This window comes from Haliotis cracherodii, unplaced genomic scaffold (assembly GCF_022045235.1).
Source record: "Haliotis cracherodii isolate W230 unplaced genomic scaffold, xgHalCrac1.p SCAF_2, whole genome shotgun sequence".
Taxonomy (NCBI): Eukaryota; Metazoa; Mollusca; class Gastropoda; order Lepetellida; family Haliotidae; genus Haliotis; species Haliotis cracherodii.
The window spans coordinates 34,374,217-34,400,582 of NW_027266275.1; the positions used below are offsets into that span (position 1 = coordinate 34,374,217).

The 26,366-nt window shown below is 38.1% G+C and overlaps 1 protein-coding gene across 5 annotated transcripts; it reads left to right on the forward strand.

The window, feature by feature from the left end:
- Window positions 1–329: 329 nt before the first annotated feature.
- On the forward strand, window positions 330–26,319 carry LOC139468017 (epsin-2-like). Of its 5 annotated transcripts, none has more exons than XM_071249678.1 (10): window positions 330–500; window positions 1,704–2,287; window positions 5,459–5,552; window positions 6,737–6,954; window positions 8,953–8,976; window positions 12,808–12,840; window positions 14,327–14,390; window positions 18,036–18,275; window positions 19,946–20,095; window positions 20,615–26,319. In XM_071249678.1, the coding sequence occupies exons 2-10, from the start codon at window positions 1,790–1,792 to the stop codon at window positions 20,815–20,817; spliced, it is 1,524 nt and encodes a 507-aa protein (XP_071105779.1). In that variant the 5' UTR covers window positions 330–500; window positions 1,704–1,789; the 3' UTR covers window positions 20,818–26,319. The 5 variants fall into 5 exon arrangements, with proteins under 5 accessions (XP_071105779.1, XP_071105776.1, XP_071105775.1 ...); XM_071249675.1 differs by having other exon boundaries at window positions 331–526; window positions 14,327–14,618; XM_071249674.1 differs by having other exon boundaries at window positions 331–500; window positions 14,327–14,618.
- The last annotated feature ends 47 nt before the right edge of the window (window positions 26,320–26,366 follow it).

Genomic DNA, 26,366 nt, shown 5'->3' on the forward strand with positions numbered 1-26,366 from the left:
AAGATATGGGGGACGACAGTTTCATATAAAAGCAAACTCACAACTTTGTTTACATCTACTTTCTTGTTAAAATATGTTCACGTGGTTGGAAAATATTTATCGAAATCAAATAAAATTATCTAAAATGAAAAATGACAAATGTTTTTGTCTCACACGATCCAAATGTAACGTAATTCGGTAACGGTAATCCCGGGCTTGTAAGCAGTAGTATAATTGCCGTTCTGACAAACAGATTTACTGTTACTAAAATTAAACTTGTATTTGTTAACTATCACATATAGATTAAAGTGTGATTTTATTTTATGGTTAAATGATATCAAGTGTGACTCATTATGATGTTTCCTAGATGTGTTGAGGGACAGGCGTACAGAACTTGATTAAAAGTGGCTGTTATCTTTACCTCCCTACTGGATTAGTCACAGGAAGTGGTATTTCGCCATTTTTCTTCTCCAGGAAGGACGAAGTCGGTGTCTTCAGACAAATACTTTTGAGATTTGAGGGTAATTACGTACTTTATGTGTAGTAGGTAAGATTCAGTAATCACATAATAGTTTTAAAGTTATTACATTATAGAGTTTTGGTTTTCAGGGAAAGATAGCGACTCAAACTTCAGTGAACCGTTGTTTGTTCATGTCAGGCAGAAAAACAAGACGTCGGAAGTTATCTGAAACATCTGCATTTCACTCTATAGGTTACTTCCGCCTCTATTTGTAGGGCGGCATGACTTTCATTATGGAATTTATCATTTCATGTCATTTTATTTAATTTAATTTAAAAATGGAATGCTTAAAAGAGATAGTATGTAAGACTGAAACTTCGATACTGTCATAACCTAGAAATAGGCCTAACCATCCTTGAACAGGACTTTCTACTTGTGAAATAAGCCAAGCCTTAATATCATGCACAGGATAGCTTGTTACAATAACAAGAAAGTGCTAAGTCCTAGCTTAGCTATTTTTAGGTCACCATGGCAGTTTCATTAATCTTTAAATTTAATGTCTGGCTAGGTGCTTGACTCAGGCCCCTGAATCTTTTTAACACAGGTTGTGTAGGAATATGGTCCTGTGTTTATAGCCTTAGGCGATGTCCAAAATTCATCTACTAAGTAACTATAGAAAAAAAGTACCTTACCTGGAAACTCTTCGTATTCTGTGATAATTCTATGGTTATCTCTGTTTGAGATTTTGACTCAAATCTTGAAATACCCTCTGTGGTATTTATGGGCCAAAATACATCTCTGGTGCCCCAGCATATGTCATTAAAGTTATTTAAGAATGTTAGACTTATGTGCTGCTAGTTACAATGTTTGACTCAACTGATATGTGATTGTGGATCAATTGTACCCTGACAGTATGGACTACCACTCTATGAAGCTATGAATAACTGGTTTTCAGACTTTCTTCATCCCGATTTGATTATTTTATGCAAACTGATTTGGTATTATTGTGTCCACTGTACGTGGATAATAATTTTTACCCCAAACCTTAGTACAAGTGTGCTTATTAGCCATTGACAGTATTTGAAATTACAGGGTGTCCTTGATGTGTTTTTATTAATAGTGTTATAGTAGCAACCTGGAAACCGCTTTGTTATATTCATTTTATTGTAACATAAGCATCTTAGGGTTATGACGAAGTCTTATTGTATCAAGCTGTATATTCATTAATCCCATTCACTAATACAGAGTATCTTCTTGGTTTCAGATTCTACCATAAAGTTATGAAGTTTTAGCTTAAAAAGTACTTCACAGGAGTGTTTGTTGTTTTAAAAAAATAGAGACTGAGACAAGATGCCAACTATACGCCGAACACTAAAAAATGTGGTTAAGAATTACTCTGACGCTCAAGTTAAGGTCCGGGAGGCCACCTCTAACGACCCGTGGGGTCCGTCAAGTACTCTCATGTCAGAAATTGCAGACTTGACATACAATGTGGTAGCTTTCACGGAAATTATGCAGATGGTGTGGAAGCGTTTGAATGACGATGGAAAGAACTGGCGCCATGTGTATAAATCGTTGATGGTTCTAGACTACATTATCAAAACTGGTAGTGAGAAAGTAGCACAGCAATGCAAAGAAAACTTTCACGCTGTCAAAACTTTGACCAGTTTTCAATACATTGATGCTGGAAACAAGGACCAAGGGATGAACGTGAGAGAAAAGGCCAAGCAGCTTGTGGCTCTTCTCTCTGATGATGAACGTTTAAAAAATGAACGTGCAAAGGCTCTGAAAGCCAAAGAACGTTTTGCACAAAGTGCGATGGGTATAGGAAGTACAGGAGGAGAAAGGGTAAGCACGGGGCATGATTGCCATTTACATAATTACTGAATGAAGTCTTTGATAGGCATTTAGAAGTTGGGAGAACATGAATACATGACACTTTGAATGGACTTCTTATATCCTTTGTCACAAGGTTTCATCAGGTGATGAAGGAGCAAGAAGTAGCTCTGAAACATTGTGACAGAATAAAAGAAGTTGCTATCCATAAAAAGTATCATGTATTTAAGAACTGAATGTTTCATTCAACTGTTATATTTTTGCATTGTCGGTTGATCCTGTTTTCATACCAGTATGCATTGTGTGTGTCAGAAAAAGTCAGGGGGCATGACCGACCCAGTGGTACAGACAGGCGATTCACTGAGTTGCTCCCCTTTGCATGGATCAGACAAGTCTGCAAGTACAGAGATTTATTTAGGATTCCAATCTGAGTGCCCTTTGCGGGCAAATTGGGTAAAAATGTGATGTTGTTCAAAATTGGATTTTGTTTAAAGTTTTTATTTTTGTAAATTTTGTTAGAATCGGGACATTTTTCATTCAAATTGGGAAGTTTTACTGACGTTTGATATTGGCCTCTGAGCACTGAATTCTCGCTTTATTTTGGTTGTTATCCATAGTTTTTAGACCAGAGTGGTAAACACTGGCCTTACCTATCATTTAGGTATGGTAAGCTAACACATCATGATGAAACGGAAATCCTGTTCATAGTGGGGTTGAACCCAACTCTCATCAGTAAAATGGTTGCATACATATATTTCTATAATTGGATCAAATAATTCTACTGAGCATGCTGAGTAAAGTTGATAAATCTGCAATATATACTACTCAAAAGAAATGAGAGAACACGTGATATTACTATAGTTAATCTTTCATGCCATGTCAGTTTAACTTAGTTATATGAATGAATTGGGTGTTCTTTAACTTCTTTTGAGTAGTGTATTTTAGTAAGGTTGCATAGATGATCAACCTGTTTTTTACAATTGTAAAGATGTTTCGGATATTCTGACATTATAATTTATATCTTCTTTGATAGGCATTTAGAAGTTGGAGTACTAAGTAAGGATAAGAATTCATGGATGAACAACTTCTTTATTACAATTAAGAACGATGTTTCGGTGTAGGTTCTAACACCATTATCAAACAAGTGACAGAACCTACACCGAAGTGTCTCGTCACGCCAAAGACCCGGGTTCGATTCCCGACATGGGTACAATGTGTGAAGCCCATTTCTGGTGTCCCCCGCCGTGATATTGCTGGAATATTGCTAAAAGCGGTGTTAAACCATACTCAATCACTCACTACACCGAAGTGTCACTCTTAATTGTAATAAAGAAGTTATTCATCCATAAATTCTTATCCTTACTTGTATAATTTATATGTTTGTTTGTTAGTGAGTTTGACTTCAGTTGTGTAGAGCTCTGACGTAATCAAGACTCATGTTCAGAATATACACCATTGTACACCAAACTGATTTCCTGCCCAATCCTCATTGAAATAAGTTCCACTTCCTGACAAATGAATAAACCACTTGGAACGAACTTGAACGGTACAGTGACCCTTGCCCAATGGCTTGAAGGTGGAAGCATTATGTGAAAAGTGCTGTGTCATCAGTTTCAGTGTTCGGCGTTCTCAGTGTTTGACTATGGTCTCCTAACTTTTAATTGTTGAATATTGTCATTCAGAAAATAATCTTTTCAACTCAGTTGTGCTTTGGCTGAATGATCATGATAGCATTAGTGTGTATTTAATATGTTGTGGCCATGTCAGTACACGTTGATGTTGATATTTATCTTTTTGCAATGGAATTGGTTGCAATTATTGTGTTATTTCAAAACGGGAAATACTAACATGTATGTGTTTCGTGGTGTTTGCACATTTTAATGATTATGACGCCAACAATGTTAAACATGTTGAAATCCAATTGTTCATTAATAATGGAAAATGTAAATGATGACAAGTACTTTGAGTAAGCATTTCTCTGGGTTGTTTCACAAAACACTCTCAAACTCCAGTGGTCCTGAAGATTTTGAAATCATAAATTTAAGTCGGCCAATGACAGACTGCTCAGAGAGCATAATATTGCACAAAATATAACGTCGCATCAGCATTATTTCAGTCATATAGTTACAACAAAACTTCAGTAATATTACTAATATATATTGAGATATATAATCTAAATGGGTCGGTAAAATATTATGAAAAATACTTACAAAAGCTTATTTCTTTGGGTTTAATCAGTAATCTATTCAGTACTTAAAAGACTTCCTGGTACGGCTCGGATGAATATTCTTTCGAGTACACGCTTTTCTTTGTCATTGTCACATCTCTATATCAAGCCTCTCGACTAAACATTGCTCAAGAAATCGTTCCCAACAAAAGGGCAACAGCTGAGGTATAGTGCTATTTTGGTATTAAGAATAAAAGGCTGTTGAAAAGTGGAAGAAGACGTAGTGATGATTTATGAGAAAATAAGGATGTTGTTGTACACAACATTACAAAATGGTGGCTGGATGTCCTTCTAACAAGAAAATTGACATATATCTTTCTTTGAGTTAACAATTCACAAGACCTCATCACCCCCTAAATATTTTCTCATCAAAATTACGTGTTTCACGAGTATTAATAAAATTAATCATCCATTGAGAAGGGTTTAAATTTTTTGGTTTCCAAGTGAGCCATCTACTTTAGGTTTCACCAAGTCCTTTGTAATTTTAACTGGTCAAGGGCCAACAGGCCAGCAGTTAAATCAATCCCTGGATTTATGAATGGCATTTAACATTTTGCGTACTTCAGTATGGACATGATGGATTTGTTGACATGGTATTTCCGGTGTTTCGTGCTCACGGTAATGTCTTTCCATGAGGGAAAAAAACATCCAAACTCATAATTCGTGTATAATGCGCACCTCCTTCTACACAGCTGTGTTTTTTCGAAAAAAAGTGCGCACTGTACTCAAGAAAATACGGTAATGAGATCTTGTATCTGTGACACAAGACCAGGTCTGTGTTTCACAGAAGACATGATAAATAAGAGCAGAGTATGTATTTTTCTATGTTTCTTCTTGTGGCATACAGAAAACGATCTTCAGTCTTATGTGAATATCATTCATACTGTTCTGCCTGATGTGATTTAAGAACGTTCTGATGTTTTTGTTTCTAGAAAAAGTTCTTGTTTTCCTTGTAGACCAGATTTGATGCAGGTAGTCCAACCCTCCAGTCAGGATCTGGCGGTTATGCTGACCCTTACGGTGGTGCAACAGGCTCAGGATATGATGATGGTACGTTTGGAACTGATAATCTTTGATCTCCCCATACTTGGAACTTGGAGAGTGTCTTTTTTGTCTGTCATGAGGCTAAGAGCTAATTCAAGTTTAGGCTTGTCAAAATAGATTTCTTGTTTTTCGTGACTAGTTTCTATTGCCACTATTTAGAAACTTAATCTCTAACTTAAATTTAGTTTCTGCACATGTCATTCCATTCATGGGGATGTTCACTGTCATCATAGCTTCTATGTGCTCAGAGACATAAGTGGTGCATGCAAATGAAGTCAAGAGCTACATTAGCATTATTAACACCAGACTACTAATAAGGAAATAAAAACAAAAAAATAAACCCCTCCATCGAGTGATTTTTTTTTTTTCTTGAGATATATGTAATGACATTTTCCTGATCTTGGCAAATATTGGTAGGGCCATTACCAAAGTTGAAAAATATCTTTAGGACATTTTGGAGGACAATCAGTCAGTACCCACGAGGGACGGTCGGGTAGCCTAAGTGTTAAAGCATTCGCTCGTCATGCCGAAGACCTGGGTTCGATTCCTGACATGGATACAATGTGTGAAGCCCATTTCTGTGGTCCCCCGCTGTGATATTGCTTGAATATTGCTAAAAGCGGTGTAAAACCATATTCACTCACTCAGTGTCCAAGAAAACAAACTGAAAAGTCATGAGGAAGAAGAATATCTGTTAAATGGCCTCGGATTTGAAAAACGTTAACAGCTGCCTGTCTGTGGCCACTGTTACAACAGCAAATAAAACACAAAGTTTGTGTGATGCCTTTGGCTTATTAATCAAGTTAATAAAGATAGGAAGGTCCTTGTTTGAAACAAAAACATGGTGTTCCAGTTGAGAATATCTTACATGAACTTGGTGGATACTGATTATTGATTAATTGATTTCTTCTCAGAACAGAAATATCAGATGAATCCAACACACATGCTTCAATATAAATAAACAGTGAAACTATTAAGTCACAGTACCACCTGCCTGATCATGGCTCTCAGTGTCATTTACAGTAGTTTAGTGTTGTTAAATGAACTGTTTATATACTGAGCTTTCTTGTTGGAATAGAATTTTACTTAACTAGTTCTTTTCTTCATACTAGTGGCTAAAGTCACAAACTGCATACATCATTTGGAGTTTGACATTGGGGGTCAGACCCGCTGAATCTTTTCTCTCTCAGCTGTTTCAGTGTCGCCAACCAGTGGTGGGAGTGGTAGCCGCCGCATGTCTGTCGAGCTTGACCATGCTCGGCCAGCGTCGGTCGGGGAGGAGGAACTCCAGCTGCAGCTTGCACTGGCCATGAGCAAAGAGGAACATGATGAGGAACTTCGCAAGCAGAAGTCTGACGATATCAAACTACAAATGGCCCTTGATGAGAGTCGCAAACATGCTGATGAGGTATGAGAAATCCGTTTTCATTCTGAGGAAATTTTAAGTTTTTAACTCATGCCATTCAGCAGATAGGAAGGGTTGTGGTTGGGTACATCTACATGTATTCTGAAACTTAATAAATGCAATGCTTAAAAATGACTAATTTTTGTAACATATTTATGTTGAGTGAATTTCCATGACAAATTTGTATTGTGATGTGGCATATGTCTGGAAAATCTTGTTTGGTCTTGTCAGCTTTAGGAATATTAGTCCACATACAAAGCTTTGAATCCACTGACAGTATGCCAAAAGATAAATTCTTGCCTGTAGACCTGTGTATTAAGAGGGTCCCTGGATTCAAGTATTATAGGTTCAAACCTCAAGCACTCCAGGACTCCCTTATTTTCAAATATTGTACAGAAAATGTTGCTAAAACACACAGTGTCCTTTTAGCTAGTAGGCTGTAATATTCAGCCTGGGCTATATACAGGCAGATCTGCTGGGGACGGTTTATTTTGGTCTTGTGAGCCGCAAATGGTATCGAGACAAATCAAATTGCATTTTCACAGTAGCCACATATAAGGTCAACTTCACATTGATCCTGTGAATGTGCGAAGTTCAATATCTTGTATGGGGTGGGTAGGCGTGTCGTAGGCGTTCAAGCATTTGGGTAAAATGTGTGAAGCCCATTCCTGGTGTCCCCTGCCGTGATGCTGCTGGATTATTGCTACAAGCAGCTTAAAACCAAACTCACTCACTCAGTATCTCTTATGTGTGAAGTCATATGACAATTATTTTGGTCCTGTTTATAAGTCCTAATCACGTCTACAGTCATTGTAAACTGTTGAATGCCCCTCTCCCCTATGTTAGATAGCTTTGTGTTTTCTTGTGGAAGGATGAGATGGAACTAATGGCGTTCTTTAACAACACAGTGTCCCATCCAGTGTTAAGTGATATTAAGTGTGCTAGCTGGGACTTGCTATCATCTGGAGTTGTTTTAGGTTCATAGAGGCTTTTACCCGATGCAGGGATACAAGGTATTTGATGATATGTAATGACCCACACTATTCCTCCCTCTGCATTATGTCTGCAGCTAAAGCTGGTTCAGAACTACTTCCCATGCTTTATCATTCATTGTGTGGCAGCCCATGGTATTGTTCCTATGCACTTTATGACAAGGGCCCCGTTCCACAAGGTGACCTAGGTGCTACGACTATCTTAGTGCTAAAGTATGGGTGTTATGATCATCTTAGCATTGTGATCACTTTGTGGAATAGAGCCCAGGTCTGCAAGATAGAATTTGTTTTAAGAATCATGTGTTATAACTTGTACTCATTGTAAAGATATTTTTGGATAACATTAAAAACATCGCAACTCTCCACTTTAGAGGTTAGAAAAAAACATTTTCTTTTTAGTACATATTATTTTTAATGTGAGCTGTCTGACAGAATGTCACCTGGGGGATTCCGAGGAGAAGATGCTCCTAGTAGTAGGACCCCATGCTTGTTTTAAGTGGTGAGGTGCCTACAATGTGTAACCTGACTGCTTGTATGTTATAGTCTAACTACCTGGATTGTTCTCTAGCTGTAAACGGGGCAGTGGGTTAGTCTAGTGGTTAAAGCGTTCACCCATCACGCCGAAGACCCGGGTTTGATACCCCACATGGGTACAATGTGTGAAGCCCATTTGTAGTGTCCCCCCGCCATGGTATTGCTGGAAAATTGCTAAAAGCGGCGTAAAACCATGCTCACTCACTCTAGCTGTCAACAGATGCTTTTCCTGACCTGGATTCATAGTATTTACAGACCGCAATGACTTGACTGGGATGTTACTTATTCACCAACAAACGGTTTACATTAGTTTCAGCCTTTCAGTATAGAGGTTGAAGATGCAAATAATATATATCAGTTTCCACATTTTGCTTGCATTACTATGGGCACTTATTCTTTTTATCCTTATTTTACAACATTTAAGACTGATTTTCAGGAATGTTTCTTCATTTCTATGATTTTGTTACGATTATAGGAGCAAAAGAAGAGTAACAATAGAGTAAGCCCATTTTGTTTCCACTTTGCATGTGGTAAACACTGTCTCTGTCGCTCTCCATGCGCATTGTTGGTCCGTTGTGTAGCCGTATCAACCTGTGCCATTGTTCAATGCATTTCTGTATACAAGGCATCTTAATACACTCTTTAGTGTGTTGACTGTATGTTGATAACATTTACAGAATGCTGCATTGTTGACAGTTGATCATGCTTATTATTGACCAAGAGACAGTTTGAGGCTAAACTAACCGTCTACTTCAATGAATTATGTTGTCGTCCTTGATTGTGGCATGAATATACCTACCATTTGATAATCCTTTGTTCCATGTGCATTTGCAGTGGCCATAGAAGTGATGAAAAGATTTGATTTGAATATTGATTTCTATTTCCACATTTCTTTGCTATGTGTGACATGATTAATAGACACAATGAATAAAGCATTCAACATGGGTTTTTTTCAAAACAACGTTTAAATAATGTCTTTAGTTTTGTGAATAGGACACTGGTTTGTGAAGCGAAAGGTGTGTTATTTATTATGTCCTTAAAATTTTGAATGAATAAGAACATTTAGTCTTGACTTATTGTTAAGTATAAATTTGCATATCATTAATACTTCCTTTTTGCAAATTGATCTTTGAAAAGGAAATTAATTTTTGTTTTGAAGACATTGGATTGAGTTGCAGAATTTTCATTAGTATTTCTTTAAACATGTTAAAGCTAAATCAATAAACACATGTAGTCTTGTACTGTTGTTAAAAAGTTGAGAGTGACATAGTATAACAGGATTTGTAACGGAAATCAGCAAATGTCTTCTTGTCTAATCATGGCATAGGAATAACCTTTTGGCCACGTACCACATTTTATTTCTCAGCCACATGATGAATATTGTACATATTATATATTCAGTTTAATTAGCATTTGACAGAAACCCTGCGTTTTACTTTACATGACGAATGTATTGCCCAAATGTTAAAGTCAGATCAGTTGTGGAAGCCCATTATATATGGTGTCATTAAGTGTATGTTGAGAGGGAGCTGCTTTCATGATAGGACCAATATTGAAGAAGAGTCTTTAATGCTTAATATACATAATTGCATTGAACGCCATGTTAAAATACCTTTTAGAGTTGGCTAAACAAAGAATTTTTTTAAATCCTAGTTTTGAACAAAATAACAATGATTTTCCTATTATGCCTGCCAAGAGCAATTGCCAGGGAATACTAGATAAATCCCTGTCTTGGACTTATGGGTAGTATAAGCTATTGTCAGTCATCATGAATCAGGCTGGATTAACGACATAAACTTCTGGTGTGAGTGTGACGGAAGACTCCAGTGAAGATTCGGTTCAGAATTGATCTTCAGAAACCTATGCTTGTCGTAAGAGGCGTCTAATGGCATCAGGTGGTGATTGATGCATGTCATGTATCCCGATTCAGTGGATCCATGCTCATGATATCAATCACTGGATTTTCTTGTCCAATCTTAAGTATTTACAGATTGCCATCAAGGCTGGAATATTGCTGAGAGCGGCATTAAACAACAAACAAAACACACTGGCGGAAGAGGTTTGAATACTCCATTGTATTCAGTCTTGGCCTCATAGATAGGTTACTACTTTTCCAGTTTGCAGCACATTTAACTAAAAGTAAAATAGCCCTGTGAAGATCCGGGTTAGAATAGGTCTACAGCAACCCATTCTTGCTGTAAAAGTCTACTATGGTTGTCGAAAGAGGCGACTATTGGGATTTGGTGGTCTCTTGTTGATTTGGTTGATACATGTCATTGTATCCCAATTGAGTGGATCCATGCTCATGATATCAATCACTGGAGTGTCTCGTCCAGACCCGATTATTTACAGACCGCCATCATAGAGCAGGAATATTGTTGAATGTGGCGTCAAACAACAAACAAACTAAAAAATAAAATATTATATTGTTTGACCGAATGATATAGAGACGAAAAGAACAGATAATGGAATAGTTTTTTCACTATTCTGACAGCATGAGTTTGGATTCTGTGGATGATGTTGTGTTAAGTTTCCATCTGGAGTGACTAATACAATGATCTGGAACCTGTCTGACTAACTCAGGTTTGTTATTGAAGCATGGTGTGTGCCGTGGCATCCATGTCCTCTCCTCTGTCCTTCTATGACTGCACTACGAATACAGGGCTAGTATATGTATGATGGTGCAATCCTGACCCCATTGACATCCACTGTCCTCCAGGCCATGCTCACTATTCTCCAGGCCATGCTACTATCCTCCAGGCCATGCTAACTCCCACCCAGACCACACCCACTACCTTCCAGGCCATGCCAACTAGCTCCAATGCTCCATTCCACAAAGCGATCTTATCGCTAAGATGAATGTAACTCCCATACTTTAACGTGGACACCATACTCACTTCCATGCCAGTCACACCCACTGTCATCCAGACCATGCCCACACGTGTCAGTGCTTTGACTGTGCTTTCACATGTTTTGTGCTAGTTTTTGACAAGGACAATTTTGTAGCCCAAATTTTGATAATTTCAGGGTAAAAGCAAAATGGATGAAAAATTCAATATCTATAATCTGTTCCAAAAGACTGAGAAGGTGCAAAAGAATTTCAGGCTAACTAAAAAGCCACATGTTCCTGAGTGGCTGATTACCATTTGAAGAATCTTGAAAAAGGTCTTTTGAAAATGACTAATTTCACATTTCAAACAAGATGCATGGATGAATTGAAAGTAGATATTCCTTGAGAACATGTCTAACATTGATGCGGATGAGAATATGTCCAGTTAGAGAGAAGATTTGCCTTAACATGGACTAGTTCAATATTTAGCATGTGTGTTACATACATGAATACAAAGTATTATAAACAAACACCTGAATGCTTGGATAGGATAGCCAAGGGGTTTTGTTTCACCAAAGTGGGAAACTTTCTTGACCTGTGTTACTGTGGGCCTTCCTTCCACATTAAGCTGACACACTTTGACGTAAGTAATAAGTGAAATACTGTTCAAAGCAGCGTCATACCCAACTCACAGACTGAAAGACCCGTGGAGAACTGGGGTAGATTAGGTCTTCAGCATCCTGTGCTTGCCGTAAAAGGTGACTATGCTTGTTATAATAGGCGACTTACGGGATTGGGTGGTCAGGCTCGCTGACTTAGTTGATGCAGTCATCGTATCCCAATTTTTTGGATCGATGGTCATGATGTCAACCACTGGATTGTCTGGTCCAGTCTCAATAGTTTGCAGACCAGCGTCATATAGCTGGAATATTGCTGAGGGCGGTGTTAAACAACAAACAATCAGACTGAAAAAGAGGAAACAATTGATTCTCAGGAACAGGTAGGCAAGAACTGTAAATCATGAAATTAATGCGAGTAGTGATTCCCTTGAAATACAAAGCTAACCTGCAAATGATAACACCAAGACTGTAGACATAGAATACCATGAAAGAGTACAGATTGATAGTGGTTCAGCTGAATAGTATCAAACTTAACTGCTTGACATGTGCTATATCTTCCATGAAATCAAATGAAATTTCATGATTTACAGTCTTTTTTCTTAGGAATGTATGCATGCAAATTGCATATGTTTTTTTGGAATGTGAACAAGTGTGCCACATGGTGTTTGAATTTAGATAACAGATATTATATGAGTATGTCACCAAGGGCATTTGGTTGACTTGGGTAATGCCTAATATATGCTGATGTTTTTTCACTTTAAGATCTTTTTCTGTGTGATAATGTGGAACAATGATATTTTTTTTGTAAAGATGTACAGTTTAACGAGTGTCAAGAATTGTCTTTGAAAATGTTGTTTTTTTTCCTTTCCTCCAAACATAGGTAATCATTAAACCACCTGCTGGAGGAAAAAAGGTAGATGATTTGTTCCACGAACTATGAACACACCAAACTGCAACTAACACACCACGCCTCTTCCCAGTCCTACCTAGTTTTAATATTCTTAGTAAAGTTTGTCTGATATATGCAGATGATGCTGACATTCTTATTATTAAAATACTCATGGAAAACATCTTGTGTTAATTTTAAATAATACTTAGAATGAGACGCCTTCAGATCCCTGTTTCTAGTTTGAATTTTTATTCTTTGATCTATTTTGTTTATCAACTAGGTTCTTTTCAGATCCCATTTTTCTTAAATTTTGTATGTTTATCTATTCAATTTATTCAGTTCGGCCCTAGGTTTTCATCCTCAATTATCCAGAGTTTTATATCAACCTTTCTATTTTGGTAAACATCCTGGACCATTCGTTGCGTGTGTTTTGTTTAGGATGTGACATCACCACCTTGATCTGTTATGACCAACTTAGCACAGAGTTTTTCGTAAACTTAATGTATGTAGTTGGAGAACTATTTTAACTTGGGTCATATCAAATAGGCTCAAAGTGAAGTTATTGTGAATGGGTCCAGAGTTTTATCATAATAGAATGGAATTATAATACACTGGGTAATATAATCGTGGACGATAATTTTTCTGATGTAAATATTTTCCTTTGAAAGATTAAAAAATTATCTTCAAAGCTTATGCATGAGATTTGTACAAACATTACAAAACAATTATTGCTTACTCACATGATTTAATAGTACAAGACCCAGCATCTGAGCATTAATCCTATAGCAGTAATCTTAAATATTCCTGACAAATGCATACCACTTTCTCTGCTTCTGCATAAGAGCTTATAGAACATAAATATTGTATGATATACAAGTTTGAATTCATCCTTTATATTTGATCAGTTGTGTCGTCATGTAACTGAATGTGCAAATGGTATTAGTTAGGCTACACCAACAGTAGTGTCAAGTTGGGTTTATTTTATTCTTAGGCCTCCTAAGAAATGTGTGTGTGTCCTATTTCAGACCATCCCAAAATAGAGTAGGTTGTTTTGATTTGTTTGTTACTCTTTTCTTTTAAAAGTGTAATTTGCATTCTGTTTTCCAAAGCATACTTTCAAACGGAGAAGATGACTGGATTAACTTCTGTGAAGTGCAACAAATAAATGCATGAAATATGCATAATACCAGGATGGTGATCGAGAGAAAAACAAGAGAAAATGTTTATGTTCTGGGAGCTCCAGATTAGGGTTGGTTGGGAAGATGGAAACACACATATAGGGGGATGCTGCTTATGTGAGGGCTACACCTCTTAAGTGTTCAGTGGTGTCTCATCTAAATATTTCTCTTATGTAGTTTAAATATTTTATGGCTAAACCCTGTGTAGAAATGATACTAAGAAAGCAAGCAAAATTATTGCTTATTTAGCAGAATTAACCCAGCACTGATACTAATACTAACACTTGTTGTCATTTTGTGTAACACTTAAATTTTCTGTCTCTGTATTTCAGACTCACAACCCAGAATTGTTCAGCTTGGCTGACGGAGGACGGAAAGGAACAACAGATCCCTGGGGTATGCCACTGCAACAGAAACAAGAACCAACAGATCCCTGGGGGGCGCCACTGCCTGGCCCAGGGGCACCCAAAACACATGCTGCCTCACCCCAACCAGTTGACCCCTGGGTATCACCTGCTGGGTCCCGGCCATCTCAACCCACCCCTCCCATTCACAATATTGACCCCTGGGGAGCACCAACTGTGAGCCCAGCCAGATCTACACCTCAGTCAGGGTCCACTCCTGGTAGGTGGCACTGTGTGGGGCTAGGATTACTGGCAGCCACATGCACAATACAAGTACAGGCCACACACATTGGCTCACACTACTGTCACTGCTTGCCTAGTCACACCACTGTCAGTACTACACAGTCTTGTATGTACACTACATTACTCCTTCACCCATGAATAAGTTTCGTTTGCAGTAGGTTATATAGAGGTGAGCTGTGTGCAATGTTACGAAACTAGCTCCATCACAATTTGTGACGCCTCCATTACATTCTCATATTATAGCATTGAATACCCATGAATAAACAAGGCCTCTTTACACCGTACTTGGATCTAGTGAGGGCATTGAGACAAATACTTACTTCGCAATAACAGATCCTTTGTCTGTTGACGCCATATTAATCAGCTTATGGTTTCACCAAATTGGTGCGCCAAGAAGATACAGGTCGGTCTTCAGCAACCCATGCTTGTTGTAAGAGTTCGTTTAACGCCGCACTCAGCAATATTCCAGCTATATGACGGCGGTCTGTAAATAATAGAGTCTGGACCAGGCAATCCAGTGATTGACATCATGAGCTTCGACCCACGCAATTGGGATAAGATGATATGCATCAACCAAGTCAGCGAGCCTGACCACCCGACCCTGTTATCATCTCTAATGTCAAGCATAGTCATTATGGCAGGCATGGGTTGCTAAAGACCTATTCTACCCCGGATCTTCACGGGTCGGTTGTAAGAGGTGACTAATGGGATCTGGTTGTCAGACTCACTGACTTGGTTGATGCATGTCATCATATCCCATTTCCATAGATCAGTGCTCATGATGTCATGGATTGTGTTTTCCAGACACAATTATTTACAGACAGCTGACATATAGCTTGAATACTGCTGAGTGTGGCGTTAAACAACAAAAAACAAAAACCAATTCATAAATGCAAATGACCTGCCCCTCTTTCACTTTCCTCCCACATTAAGCTGACATGTCTGGATCAAAAGAGCTCATACCAAACTCGTTAATTTACAAATAGGGACATCACAGTTTGACTAATCTTGAACCTGTTACTTGTCTTTATTACCCAATTAACTGTAGTATTCCGAACATCTACAGCACAATACTGGGTTATGTTCTACAATGTACTGATTGGGACGAGATATAGAACAGGCATCATGTCATTGATAGACTGTGGCTAACTGTGGATTCAGTGTCCCTGTGTAACTATTTCATAGTGAGTACATCATAGTAATATTGAGTTCCATAAACGTAACTGCATAATTTCACACAGGTAAACTAGTGAATCACATTGAAATAGAATTATGTGAGTGCATCATGCGCAGTATGATGCGCAAAATATACCTGGGGATTCAGAATGTGAGGAAGGTCATACATGTCCTCACGAAAAGAAAGTAGGCAACTTTCTACATGTAGTTATAAAAATCATTTTGTAGGGAGCAGCACAGATTGGGTTATTGCAGCTACTTCATAGCCCTTCCAGTTCATATTGTGGCGACCGCCTCCATGGTCTAGTGGTAGAGCGTCCGCCCGGAGAGCGGAAAGGTCCGGAGTTCGATCCCTGACCTCGTCATACCAAAAGACGTTAAAAGATGGTACTTGTTCTTACCCTGTCTGGCGCTCGGCATTAGGGGCTAAAACAAGGACTGGTTGGCTCGGAGTCAGTATTCTGTGTCTTAGTGGGGTATTCATGTTAAACTGCGGCATGGTATCTCAGTGAGCTAGCACTATAAATCGGCATCAGTCCGGACTAGTACAAGCAGCAAAACACATACGTACATGCACGTCGCTTTATAAGTGCAATAATCTTGGACGTTAAACCCCATTTCACCTCACCTCACCTCATATTGTGGCAATAGTAACACTGTACAAAATCATTGAGCTGATCTAGTGTGGCACACCCGTAGGTTAATCCGTGTGTAGTGGCCTCAGAATAGCAGGTCTGCTGAGAGTATTGAGATTGTTTGTGGTGATTACTGATGACTCAACAGTCTGGTTATTTCATTGTCATCCTGATAAGTACTTTTGGAGGAAGGCAAGTGGTTTAATCTGTTGGTCATAATTATGTTCGAAAATTTCCACTATTATTTCTTAGCGTGTCTGTAGACAGTTGTGTAGTTGTTAGGAAGACGTGACAATGTTGAGTTTGTATGGTGAGAAGGCATGCCTGTTGGCGTATGAGGAGGAACAACAGGAGGAGATGGATGAGGAGAATGTCACTCTTCCGTTCACTGTGTATACGATGTGTGCACTTCCTGTCATTGCAGTTATAGGTATTTGGCATGATTTATTTTCTTGAATTGCTAGGTTGTCTAGGTTGAGTTATTTATTCCTGTGCCCCGTTTCGCAAAGCCCTGATCAATGTCATTTATATAACAAGATGAATCTTGGCTTGTATTTGTAGTTTAACAGAGTGTTGGTCAAATTAAAAAATGTTCATAAACTTGTTGATGTAAGAAAACTCTGGACTGGTATCTTGCACTGGCTCTGATATCCTTTAGCAGACTATTCAACAAGATTTTAAGCACATTTAGAAAATAGTTTCTAAAATATTGGGGAAAGAAGAATTTTGTTTGTAAACATACAACTTCATGGAAAACAATTTCTGGTTCATTACAGCGACTTTTGATGTAACAGTATGTAGAAAATTTAGTTTTGTGTGTGAGATAAATGTGGTATGTGGGTCATGAGGTTTGCTGCAGTGGTACCCTGATCAAGAGCACCCCAGGCCTTTCTTTGTTAGCAATAGGCTTTTGCCACGGAACCAATTACCTATCAGTGATCATTCTAGAACATGTCGTCTAAAGGTTGTATATACCTCAACATGCATCATATATCACATCAACATTCATCACCATGCTTCATTTGCTGTAGGTTATATAGAAGTGAACAGTTACAACATTACGAAGCAAGCTCGATCACAATGTTCAACACCTCCATTACACTCTCATATTGAAGCTGTCACAATGTAGGTTATCGCTCTCCTTTTGAAAATGACCCCATATTTGGTCATTCGTGGGCCCAAAAGGCCCTTTATTTTTGTCAACTTGAATGAACACTCCCTTAATGCTTAGTTTCTAACACTGTATATCATCTTATTGCTAAAATGTACCTATGTCAATCTGGTGTTTATTGTTGGACGGTTGAATGTAAACATTAAATGTTTGTTTTATCCAGACAATTTGGTCATCAGTATTGATTGTTAAGCAATGTTTGGATATTTTCTGTTAAAAAAAACCATTTTGTATTTCTTAAAATATGTTCCAACATCCAGAAAGATGAAATTGAAAACACAAAGAAAAACAAGTAAATCTGTTGTACAAATCTTGTAACTGTGCGAAAAGATCGTCGGTGGTGCTGATTCTTGTAGGTTAAGACAGAACTTGCATGTCAGTTCTTTGGTTATATTTGAAACCTTCATTTCAGGATCTCAACCAGATGCATGGGGTGTGAGCCCAGGCCCACAGAGCTCCCCCTGGGGGTCCCCAGCCCCGCCCCAGCAAACTGCTGGTCTGGATCCCTTTGGGTCTCCAGCAGCACCAACAACCACCACAAATGGCACCAACAATATCGACGAAGCATTTGACTTGCTGAGCTCTCGGAGTACCGAAGGATCGCCAGCCAAATCTGCTGGTTCTTCTGCAGCTCAGGCCTTTGATCCTTTAGGTTGGTGGTCCTTTGTAGCATTGCAGGGTTAGACATGACCACTTGTCTGTTAGTCAGTGACGACTTGAATCAAGGAGCTGCTATTTCTACCCCAAATGTAGGTCCTTTGTAGCATTGCAGGGTTAGACATGACCACTTGTCTGTTAGTCAGTGACGACTTGAATCAAGGAGCTGCTATTTCTCCCCCAAATGTAGTTTTATTTCATAAACCTCTAGTCCGGAATGAGCTATAGGCTAGACGGATGAGACCAATAGTGTCTACCACTGTTATGTGGCATCTGTGTGAAATATGGAATAGAGACAGAAAAATTGCACGTAGTAGTGATGACACTGTAATTTTGTGCCTCCAGAACCTTTTCCCCTTTGGGTAGTGCAAGGCAGAACTGGTCCCACATAGCCTATGCTAGTCATAAGAACCAGTGGGAGGATTATGTATGACTTGGTTGATTATCACAGTACCACTGTGGCATGCATCAGTGCTCATCAACCACCAGTCTTCATGGCCTGGACTAGTCCAAATCAATCTTGTATGCTTGTCATTTGAGCTGACGAAAAAGGATTTGTGATCAGACTTGGTGATTTTGCTGACAATATGTTGTCACGCCTATATGACAAAAGTCTTTGGTCATTGTTGGTCAGTGGTTTGTCGGTTCCAGATCTGATTATCTACAGACTGCCGTAATCTCCCCTGTGGCTATTGCAGGTCAGAATAGGTCCTCTGTACCTCATGCTTGTCTCAAGAGGCAGCTTTAGTGGGGTTTTGGTTGTCTCCGTAGCTGCAGAGTTTGGCCAATTCGTTGAGCGAAGACCACAAGGAATATCATCTACAGGTGTTATACTGGAAGGCTCAGTTTAGCTATATTAAACATGCACCAGTGCAACCTATTATTGAAAAATGAAACCTATTATTCATGTCTACATGCATGTGTGTGTCAAGTGCGCGTCAAGCATTTGTGTCTGACTAACCCTTACTCATCCCCACACAAAATTAATCTGTGACCAAACTCAAACCCTCTAAGGTTTATTTATGATACTACAACACTACTCCCTGTATTTTTTTAATTTGTCATACTTCCTGGGGCTTGACATCTTCAAACTGTGGGTTCTTCAAGATTATGTGCACATGTTCCTTTGTCGTTAATTAATTGGACACTGGCAGCAGACCGACCTGTTTCAACTTTGATAAATTTATGGGACCAGGGTGCTACCTGGTTTTGTTTAGTGCCATTTGGTCTTCATGTCAACATGCACCTGGTGCAAGTTAAATCAAGTTCTTTACGTCGAGCCCTGTACTGTCCTGGAGACCTAACAATATGGCTCTCAGTCAACCTCTGGTTGGTCTTGTTCTGATTTGATGATATTAGGCATACTACTCAACTTTTGATACTGACAGTGAGACACAGAAAGCCAATACCATCTTAATTATATGTAATAAGTTCCAGGATAATTGGATATCAGGAAGACTCCTTTCAAGAATTGAGTAGTATGTATAAGATCTGCAATATAAACGTTTACTATTGTGCATGTTTAAAATATTTTGTGTACCTTCCCCCTCTACTCACCTCTCCATCACTGCCTCTCCATCACTGCAATCCTTGTGTATGGAAGTTTGGGAGAAAGTGTGTGAAGGAATGTTTGCTACATGATGGTGATCTTTCTCTTGCTAACAGTGGACTCCAGTGCAAGTGATGGGGCGTGGAACATGGGAAGCCTTAACCAGAATCTACCGCTGGAAAAGAAAAAATCTGCTCAGGATTTTCTTGGCCAGCATACTGGGCTTGTTAACTTAGATGAACTTGTATCGAAGCCTGCACCTAAAGGTTACTGTCTTTTAACAGTCACTGTTGAACTTGGGGAGAAACACTTTCAGTCAATATATACTATGTCAGAATGAGATTGACAAACTAAAATATAACATCCAAATAATAACGAGTACTTATGGATGAATTCAATATTGAATCCGAATTAGATAAGTGAAAAAATAGCATGGTTTCATATGAGATTAGTTTTTCTCTGTAAAAACATTTTGTAATTTTCTTACTTTATGATCCAACCCATTGTCTTATAATGAAATGGCATCGCTTTTCATAATATCTTATTTTGATTCAAGATTAGATGGGTTAAGCTAAGCTAGAACCGTACAAGATAAGGTTTTTATCTGAAAAAACCCTTGTGGTCCTCTTATAATATGATCTAACCCACTTTCTTTAATTAAATGGAATCATGTTTCCTGACTTATTTGAGTTTGAACATGACATGGGTTAACTTTAAAGTTTGAAGAAATGAATGGATGATGTGATGATTGTGTGATGAAGAAAATCCCTTGCTTTCCCTTGCAGGTAATAACCCATTTGCTGCACCATCAGCCAGTAACCCATTCGAACAGCCCGTCACACGAGTACCCATGAACCAACTACAGAACACAGCACCAGGTTTCACACAGCCTGTTAATTCTGGACTCCTGCCCACCCCTCTCATTCCAGTGAACACAACCCACCAGCCCATGCAGCCACAACAACAAAGTTACAACCCCTTCTTATGAGGAACGGTCCACTCTCAGCGGATGGGAGGTTAAGATATCAAGGTTTACGTGTTGCTCCAGTATTCAAAAGGTCTGGGGCTCAGCAGATCTGATTGTATATTTCTTGAACAAAAATTGTACATTTATGTTTTAAGGTATATAAGGTGTGACTCCTTTGGTCTGATTGGTGTCCAACATTTATCAATGTACTGGAGATATACCTGTGTTGGATAGACCTAGCAGACTTGTTGCATGAAGATCTCGAAACAATACACAGGAAAAACGTCACCCCTCCAATTTCTTCGTCTATGATTTATACCAGTGATATTAGGATAGCATTGAGTGTATTCTGTACCTGTTAATTTGACTCTGCCAAATTCGTCAGCCTTGTTTCTGCAGGCAGTATGCTTTTGTGTGAAAACATCCCTGGAGTTAAAAGAGTCCAGGAAATACATCATAAAATCAATAATAATCTTTTTCATTGTCTAAGCCCCAAACTGACTGCTCTTTTGATGTTTATGTGTATTGTGTATGCAAATTTCACTTTAATGTTTAAGTTGTGCACAAGTTTTTCTTCTTAGACTTGCTTTATATAATTTTCTTTTGAATATTTTTGAAGAGGAAATGCTTGTGTGGAAACAATTGGTTAGACCATACACATGTATTCTGACAATACTATTTATGTAAACATTAGCATAACAAGTGAACAGCGGACTCTATTGTTCTATCAAGCATGCGATAATCACTCAATAATTCTATATAGTCATTACAGTCTGCATTCAAGGAATCCTGTAACCATTACCATGTTTGATGCACCATCTACAATATGTAGATACTTTCATATCAAAATTAGTATTAGAAAACACAGGAGTGTTACACATGTCTATCAATGAATGAAGAGAATAGATTTGTTTGATATACCTGACAGCTTTCATTGTACTGGGATGAATGAGTGAGTGAATGAATGAATCAGGTTGCTAGTGGCAACCAACTTTGATTTGGTCACAAATACCAAGGCAATGTGTATGTGTATTGTACAACTATGTAACAATACTGTCTTTCAAGGGAATGCCTAGCTCTCGCCTTAAATGGTAGTGTAACGCTTGTGGATTTGGTTTCATACTTTGAACAGCTGAACTTTCTGTAAAAATATTTTTGTAAATGGTACGGATTCATTTTGCTGCAGATAATCAATAAGAACATCGCTGTGGTCCGTACAATATTGCTGTTTATCAGCCAAGGGTATGTTTCAGTGCGAATGTTGTTAAAATTTGATAAGATTATCATATGTTTTTGTGTCACATTTATCAGTTATCATCCTATTTATGTATGAGAATATGACACATGGAAAATATTGTTTGTTTAAGTTTAAGGAGTAAAATATATAAGCAAATTCAAATACACAAGAACTGCACCTTATGTTAGAAAGAAATATTGACTAATAAATAAATGGTTAAAATGCTACCACATTATATTAACTATTGGCAATAGGTTAGTACTGGGGTGATACTGTGTAAGCATGGATTGACAGCAACATGTGTCAAGGCAGTATTGAACCTGCTTGATTCAGCTTGAATGGCTGAAAATTTGCTGATGCAGTGTGAAGCAATATTGACTGCTTGCCTGGCATCATGTCTTGTGTTGAGTAATTGCATGGAACTGTTGTCGGAACACGGCTGTTATTGCACAAGACAGAGGCCTTACCTTCACCTTCTTGCTGGTGTTGAGCATGCTATTTATTCAGTTTTGTTTATAATATTTATATTCATAAACTGTGCGATGGATATTAGAATAGAAGGAGTTGCTGTGTAACTCAAATTAACAGCTGCATAGTCATTACAGAAGAGTCATGGGGTTGGACAGCCATGATAGAGGAAACATCTAGTCCTTGTTTTTCACTCATCTCAGGACTTTTCCTCTCGGCCATCCAGCCCTGAACACTATCTGGCTGACTGAAGGGCCTAGTTGTGGAATATGAATTGCCATTTTCAGACTACAGCATGTAGAATAGTGCTTCTCTATTTATTTATGACTGTATGTTTGGTTGGTGTCATAAGGGGTTTTGTTAACCAGGAATATTGTAATTGTCTTTACACAAAGTTTTGATCTAGTTCACACCACTTAGAACTAGTATTTGCACCGACTGGTGATGTTTGTCTTGAGTCATCCAGGTCAGTTCTTGTGAATGTTGTCCTGTGTTTCGGAGATTCTGTCTGGCTATGCAGCTTATTGGCATTACTGAGATTCTCCGACGATATTTGTTTTGGCAGCATGTCTTGTATTATAAACAGAGTGAAAGGATCTGACAGATCAGCGAAAATGACATTAATAGATATGTATGATTATATATTCTGTAAAATAATCCCTCTTTAAAAAGTGCATTTGTTATTAAGGGAATGTATGGCCGCAACCAATCAAATCTTTAACTTCATGTTTTGATTTGAAAATATATATTACTGGATTTTTTATACATATTTGTTGGAAGTGTTTGGGAAAGATGACCGAGTACTGAAGATCTATTTCATGTGGAATCTAGTTGACATGGAATAAATATTCTTTCTGGATCTATTATTAGAGGAATCATTATATTGACCTCAAGGTTCACATTGGTAGGATTTCGGATTGCTAGGGAGACCTGGGTCATTGACACTTAAAATAAACAAAACTTCAATTTCTTACACTGTGACCCTTTTTTCGACATATGTGACCCCAATATTCAAATCCATCCGATGCACCCAGTCATCTTTACCCATCACAAAATCCCAAGGTATTGATTAGTTGTGGCTTTAGGTACAGTTGCCATGAGTAATAATGTTCAAGCACCGGTCAGATTGAAATGGAATGGACTCCAGTCCTACCTCCAGGACTTGAGTTTCTGACCAGGGGAGATAACTCACATCTTCTCTGAAATGCTTGTTGAAGACTTAGAAGAGGACCGGTACAATGTCTGGATCCATTTCGATGGTGCAAAGGAGGACAAAATGTTGATTGGGAGGCATGCTGTTGAAATCAGGTACTCAAAGTCATGGTCAGGTTTTGCGATATGGGTACTCAGGTCCATTTTTGTTTTTTTCCTATCCGTCAGAGCCCTAATGAGTAGGTATTTGCCATGATGTGTACTCTTCAGAGTTAACCCCTGTTTAATCCCAGGATCTACTGAAACATCAGGCAATAACCTGGTGAACATCCTCAGTGCACACTGCCAGTTTCTGTTACTTAGTTTCTGTTCCTCAGTTGCTAAACTCACCATAGTCTTTCATACTGTACCAGACATGGCCAGGCTTCTTTCTGTCAACTCAACGTCAATCAGATCACCCTGGAAAAACATGTGCTTCAAGATTCAATAATGTTTTGATTTGAACAAATTTTATCACCAGAGAAAATAGGAAAGGACAAATTTTATAAGATTTCATGGACTGAAAAAATGATTCAACAGTGTACTAAAGTCAACCCAAGTGTTTGTTCGTAACCCCTAATTGTGGAGGGTCATCTAATCTGAATATTATGGCCAAACATTTAAGAACCGTCACTTAATTTCTAACTCTGTGTTATAAGGAATTATCTACCAGGAACATAGTTTGTTTGTTTTCTCAATTCTACTTGTACTTAAAAGAAATGTTTTCCCTTTCTATGCACGAGATAGAGTTTGACAGGCAATTTATTTTATTTTTTCTCAAATTTGTTGATTTTGAATCTCTTAAATGTAAACATTTTTGTCATTTAACTGCATATGTTTTTATTATACATTTTAAATTTATTTCCAAGTTAACTTACATGTACTTCAGTTAGATGTCATGCCGTCATTCTTTTGCACGGATAATACCAACTTGAAATTAAGGAACTTTAAAAGTTTGAATGAATAGTATTGGATTTGGAGAACTGCTGTAGATTTTTTGTCTTTAACTATTGTTATGTATGGTGGATTTGTGATTGGTTCATCGATATTTGTCTGTTTTTCATTTGATAATGCAATATGTTGTGTCATGAGCTAATCTTTTGCAAGTGGTAAGCTTGTGGTGAAACAGTGTCTATTTGCATGTTCAGTCAACTCTGGATATGACTTGTGTAACGCCAAGTCAATTGTCAATCAAAGACTCTTTTTTTTTTTCTCATGAGAATTATTTACAAATATCAAACATTGGTGATTAAAACAAATGTATCAGGCACAAGTTGTGAAACTTTGTGGGGGGGTTTCAAGGACACCTTTCCACAGAGCAGTCTTGGTGCAACGACTATCACAGTCAAAGTTCAAATATGGGCGTCAATCAGTGTGGCACGTCAGTATATGTCAGTCAGTGTGGCAAGATCACTTTGTGGAATAAAGCCCAGCCGTCATGTTGATGATTAGAGTGTTATGTAGCTATTGAAATAAATGCACAACTGGTAGGTAGAATTTAGTAGTGAAACCACTAGTATCTTCTATACCAAGTGCCAAAGTAGGTCATAAATTATTAAACCAAGATCTTTTCAGGGTTAAACTAGGTTTTCAAATGATAAGAAATGGCATTTAAGTACAGTAAACATGCAGGTAGATAGGAAGAAATGTACACCAGAGTCTGGAAATATTTTCCAAGATTGCTTCTATAAAGAGACTTTTCCATGCGTATTATAATCATAGGGCATAGTGAGGGTGTTCACCTACCTCATATTAAATTGCTGCCTTTGCTAAGAACATTTATTCACAATGTAACTTGTATGTTTGTTATATCCAGAGTTGCTGATTGAGTCAGACTACTGTTTGTATTTTTTTCCAACTTTCAATAAGATATTGTAAAGCTACAGGTAACCTCACATAAAAGAATTATTTTTTTACAACAGTTGAGTCCGGTTTGACTTTTTTCAAAGTATCTCAGTATTGATTGTGTAACCATGGAAACACCGTAAGCTCACATGACAATACTGCCTTTGGATGGCAATAAGTATGTACAAATGCTACTGTACAAAAATGTGTCTCGCTTCATGTGGCGTGGTGTGTCATATTGTATACGCTGTGCACTTTGATGCTCGTATTTTTCTCATTCAATTGTTGTTGAGTCTTTGGAATCAACAATGAAGCCACAATAGAAGAAATAAGAAATACGACAGGGTCTCTTGCTCATGAGTGGTGACAATGATAGGTCTGTCTGGTCTCGGGTATGGACAAGCCTGAGAAATTGGGAACTAGAATGCCTCTCAACAGTTCAAACCCAGATACAGTGAATGGAAAACATGAAGTAGCAGAGAGCTGTGTTTGTTAGACTGTTGCACAACATATGGAATGGACTAATTTTAATCAGGACTGGATGTGCCGCTAAGTGTGGACCTGGATGAGACTTTTCATCTGGGAAATGTTTTATATTTTATTTTCATAAGCAGTTACCTGATTGGTGGCTTTGTGTGAGAGCGGCAACGGAGACGACAATAAAGAATGTGCTTGCAATGCTCAGTGGGGAGCTACTATAACTGTGGGCAGTCACCAGCTACATGTGTCTTGGAGATGATAACAGCAGTGTTATCACATTCTGACTCGTATAATAACATGAATAAACCAAATATTATCACATATGGCTTCTGTTGTTTGTCTGGACACT

What these genes read in the sequence shown, in the direction of transcription:
- LOC139468017 (XM_071249675.1), top strand. Translation starts at nt 1,790, where the DNA reads ATGCCAACTATACGCCGAACACTAAAAAATGTGGTTAAGAATTACTCT. An exon ending in TCAGTCAGGGTCCACTCCTG is followed by an intron (nt 14,619 to 18,035) that starts GTAGGTGGCACT and finishes CCTTCATTTCAG; the next exon opens with GATCTCAACCAGATGCATGG. An exon ending in TCAGGCCTTTGATCCTTTAG is followed by an intron (nt 18,276 to 19,945) that starts GTTGGTGGTCCT and finishes TCTTGCTAACAG; the next exon opens with TGGACTCCAGTGCAAGTGAT.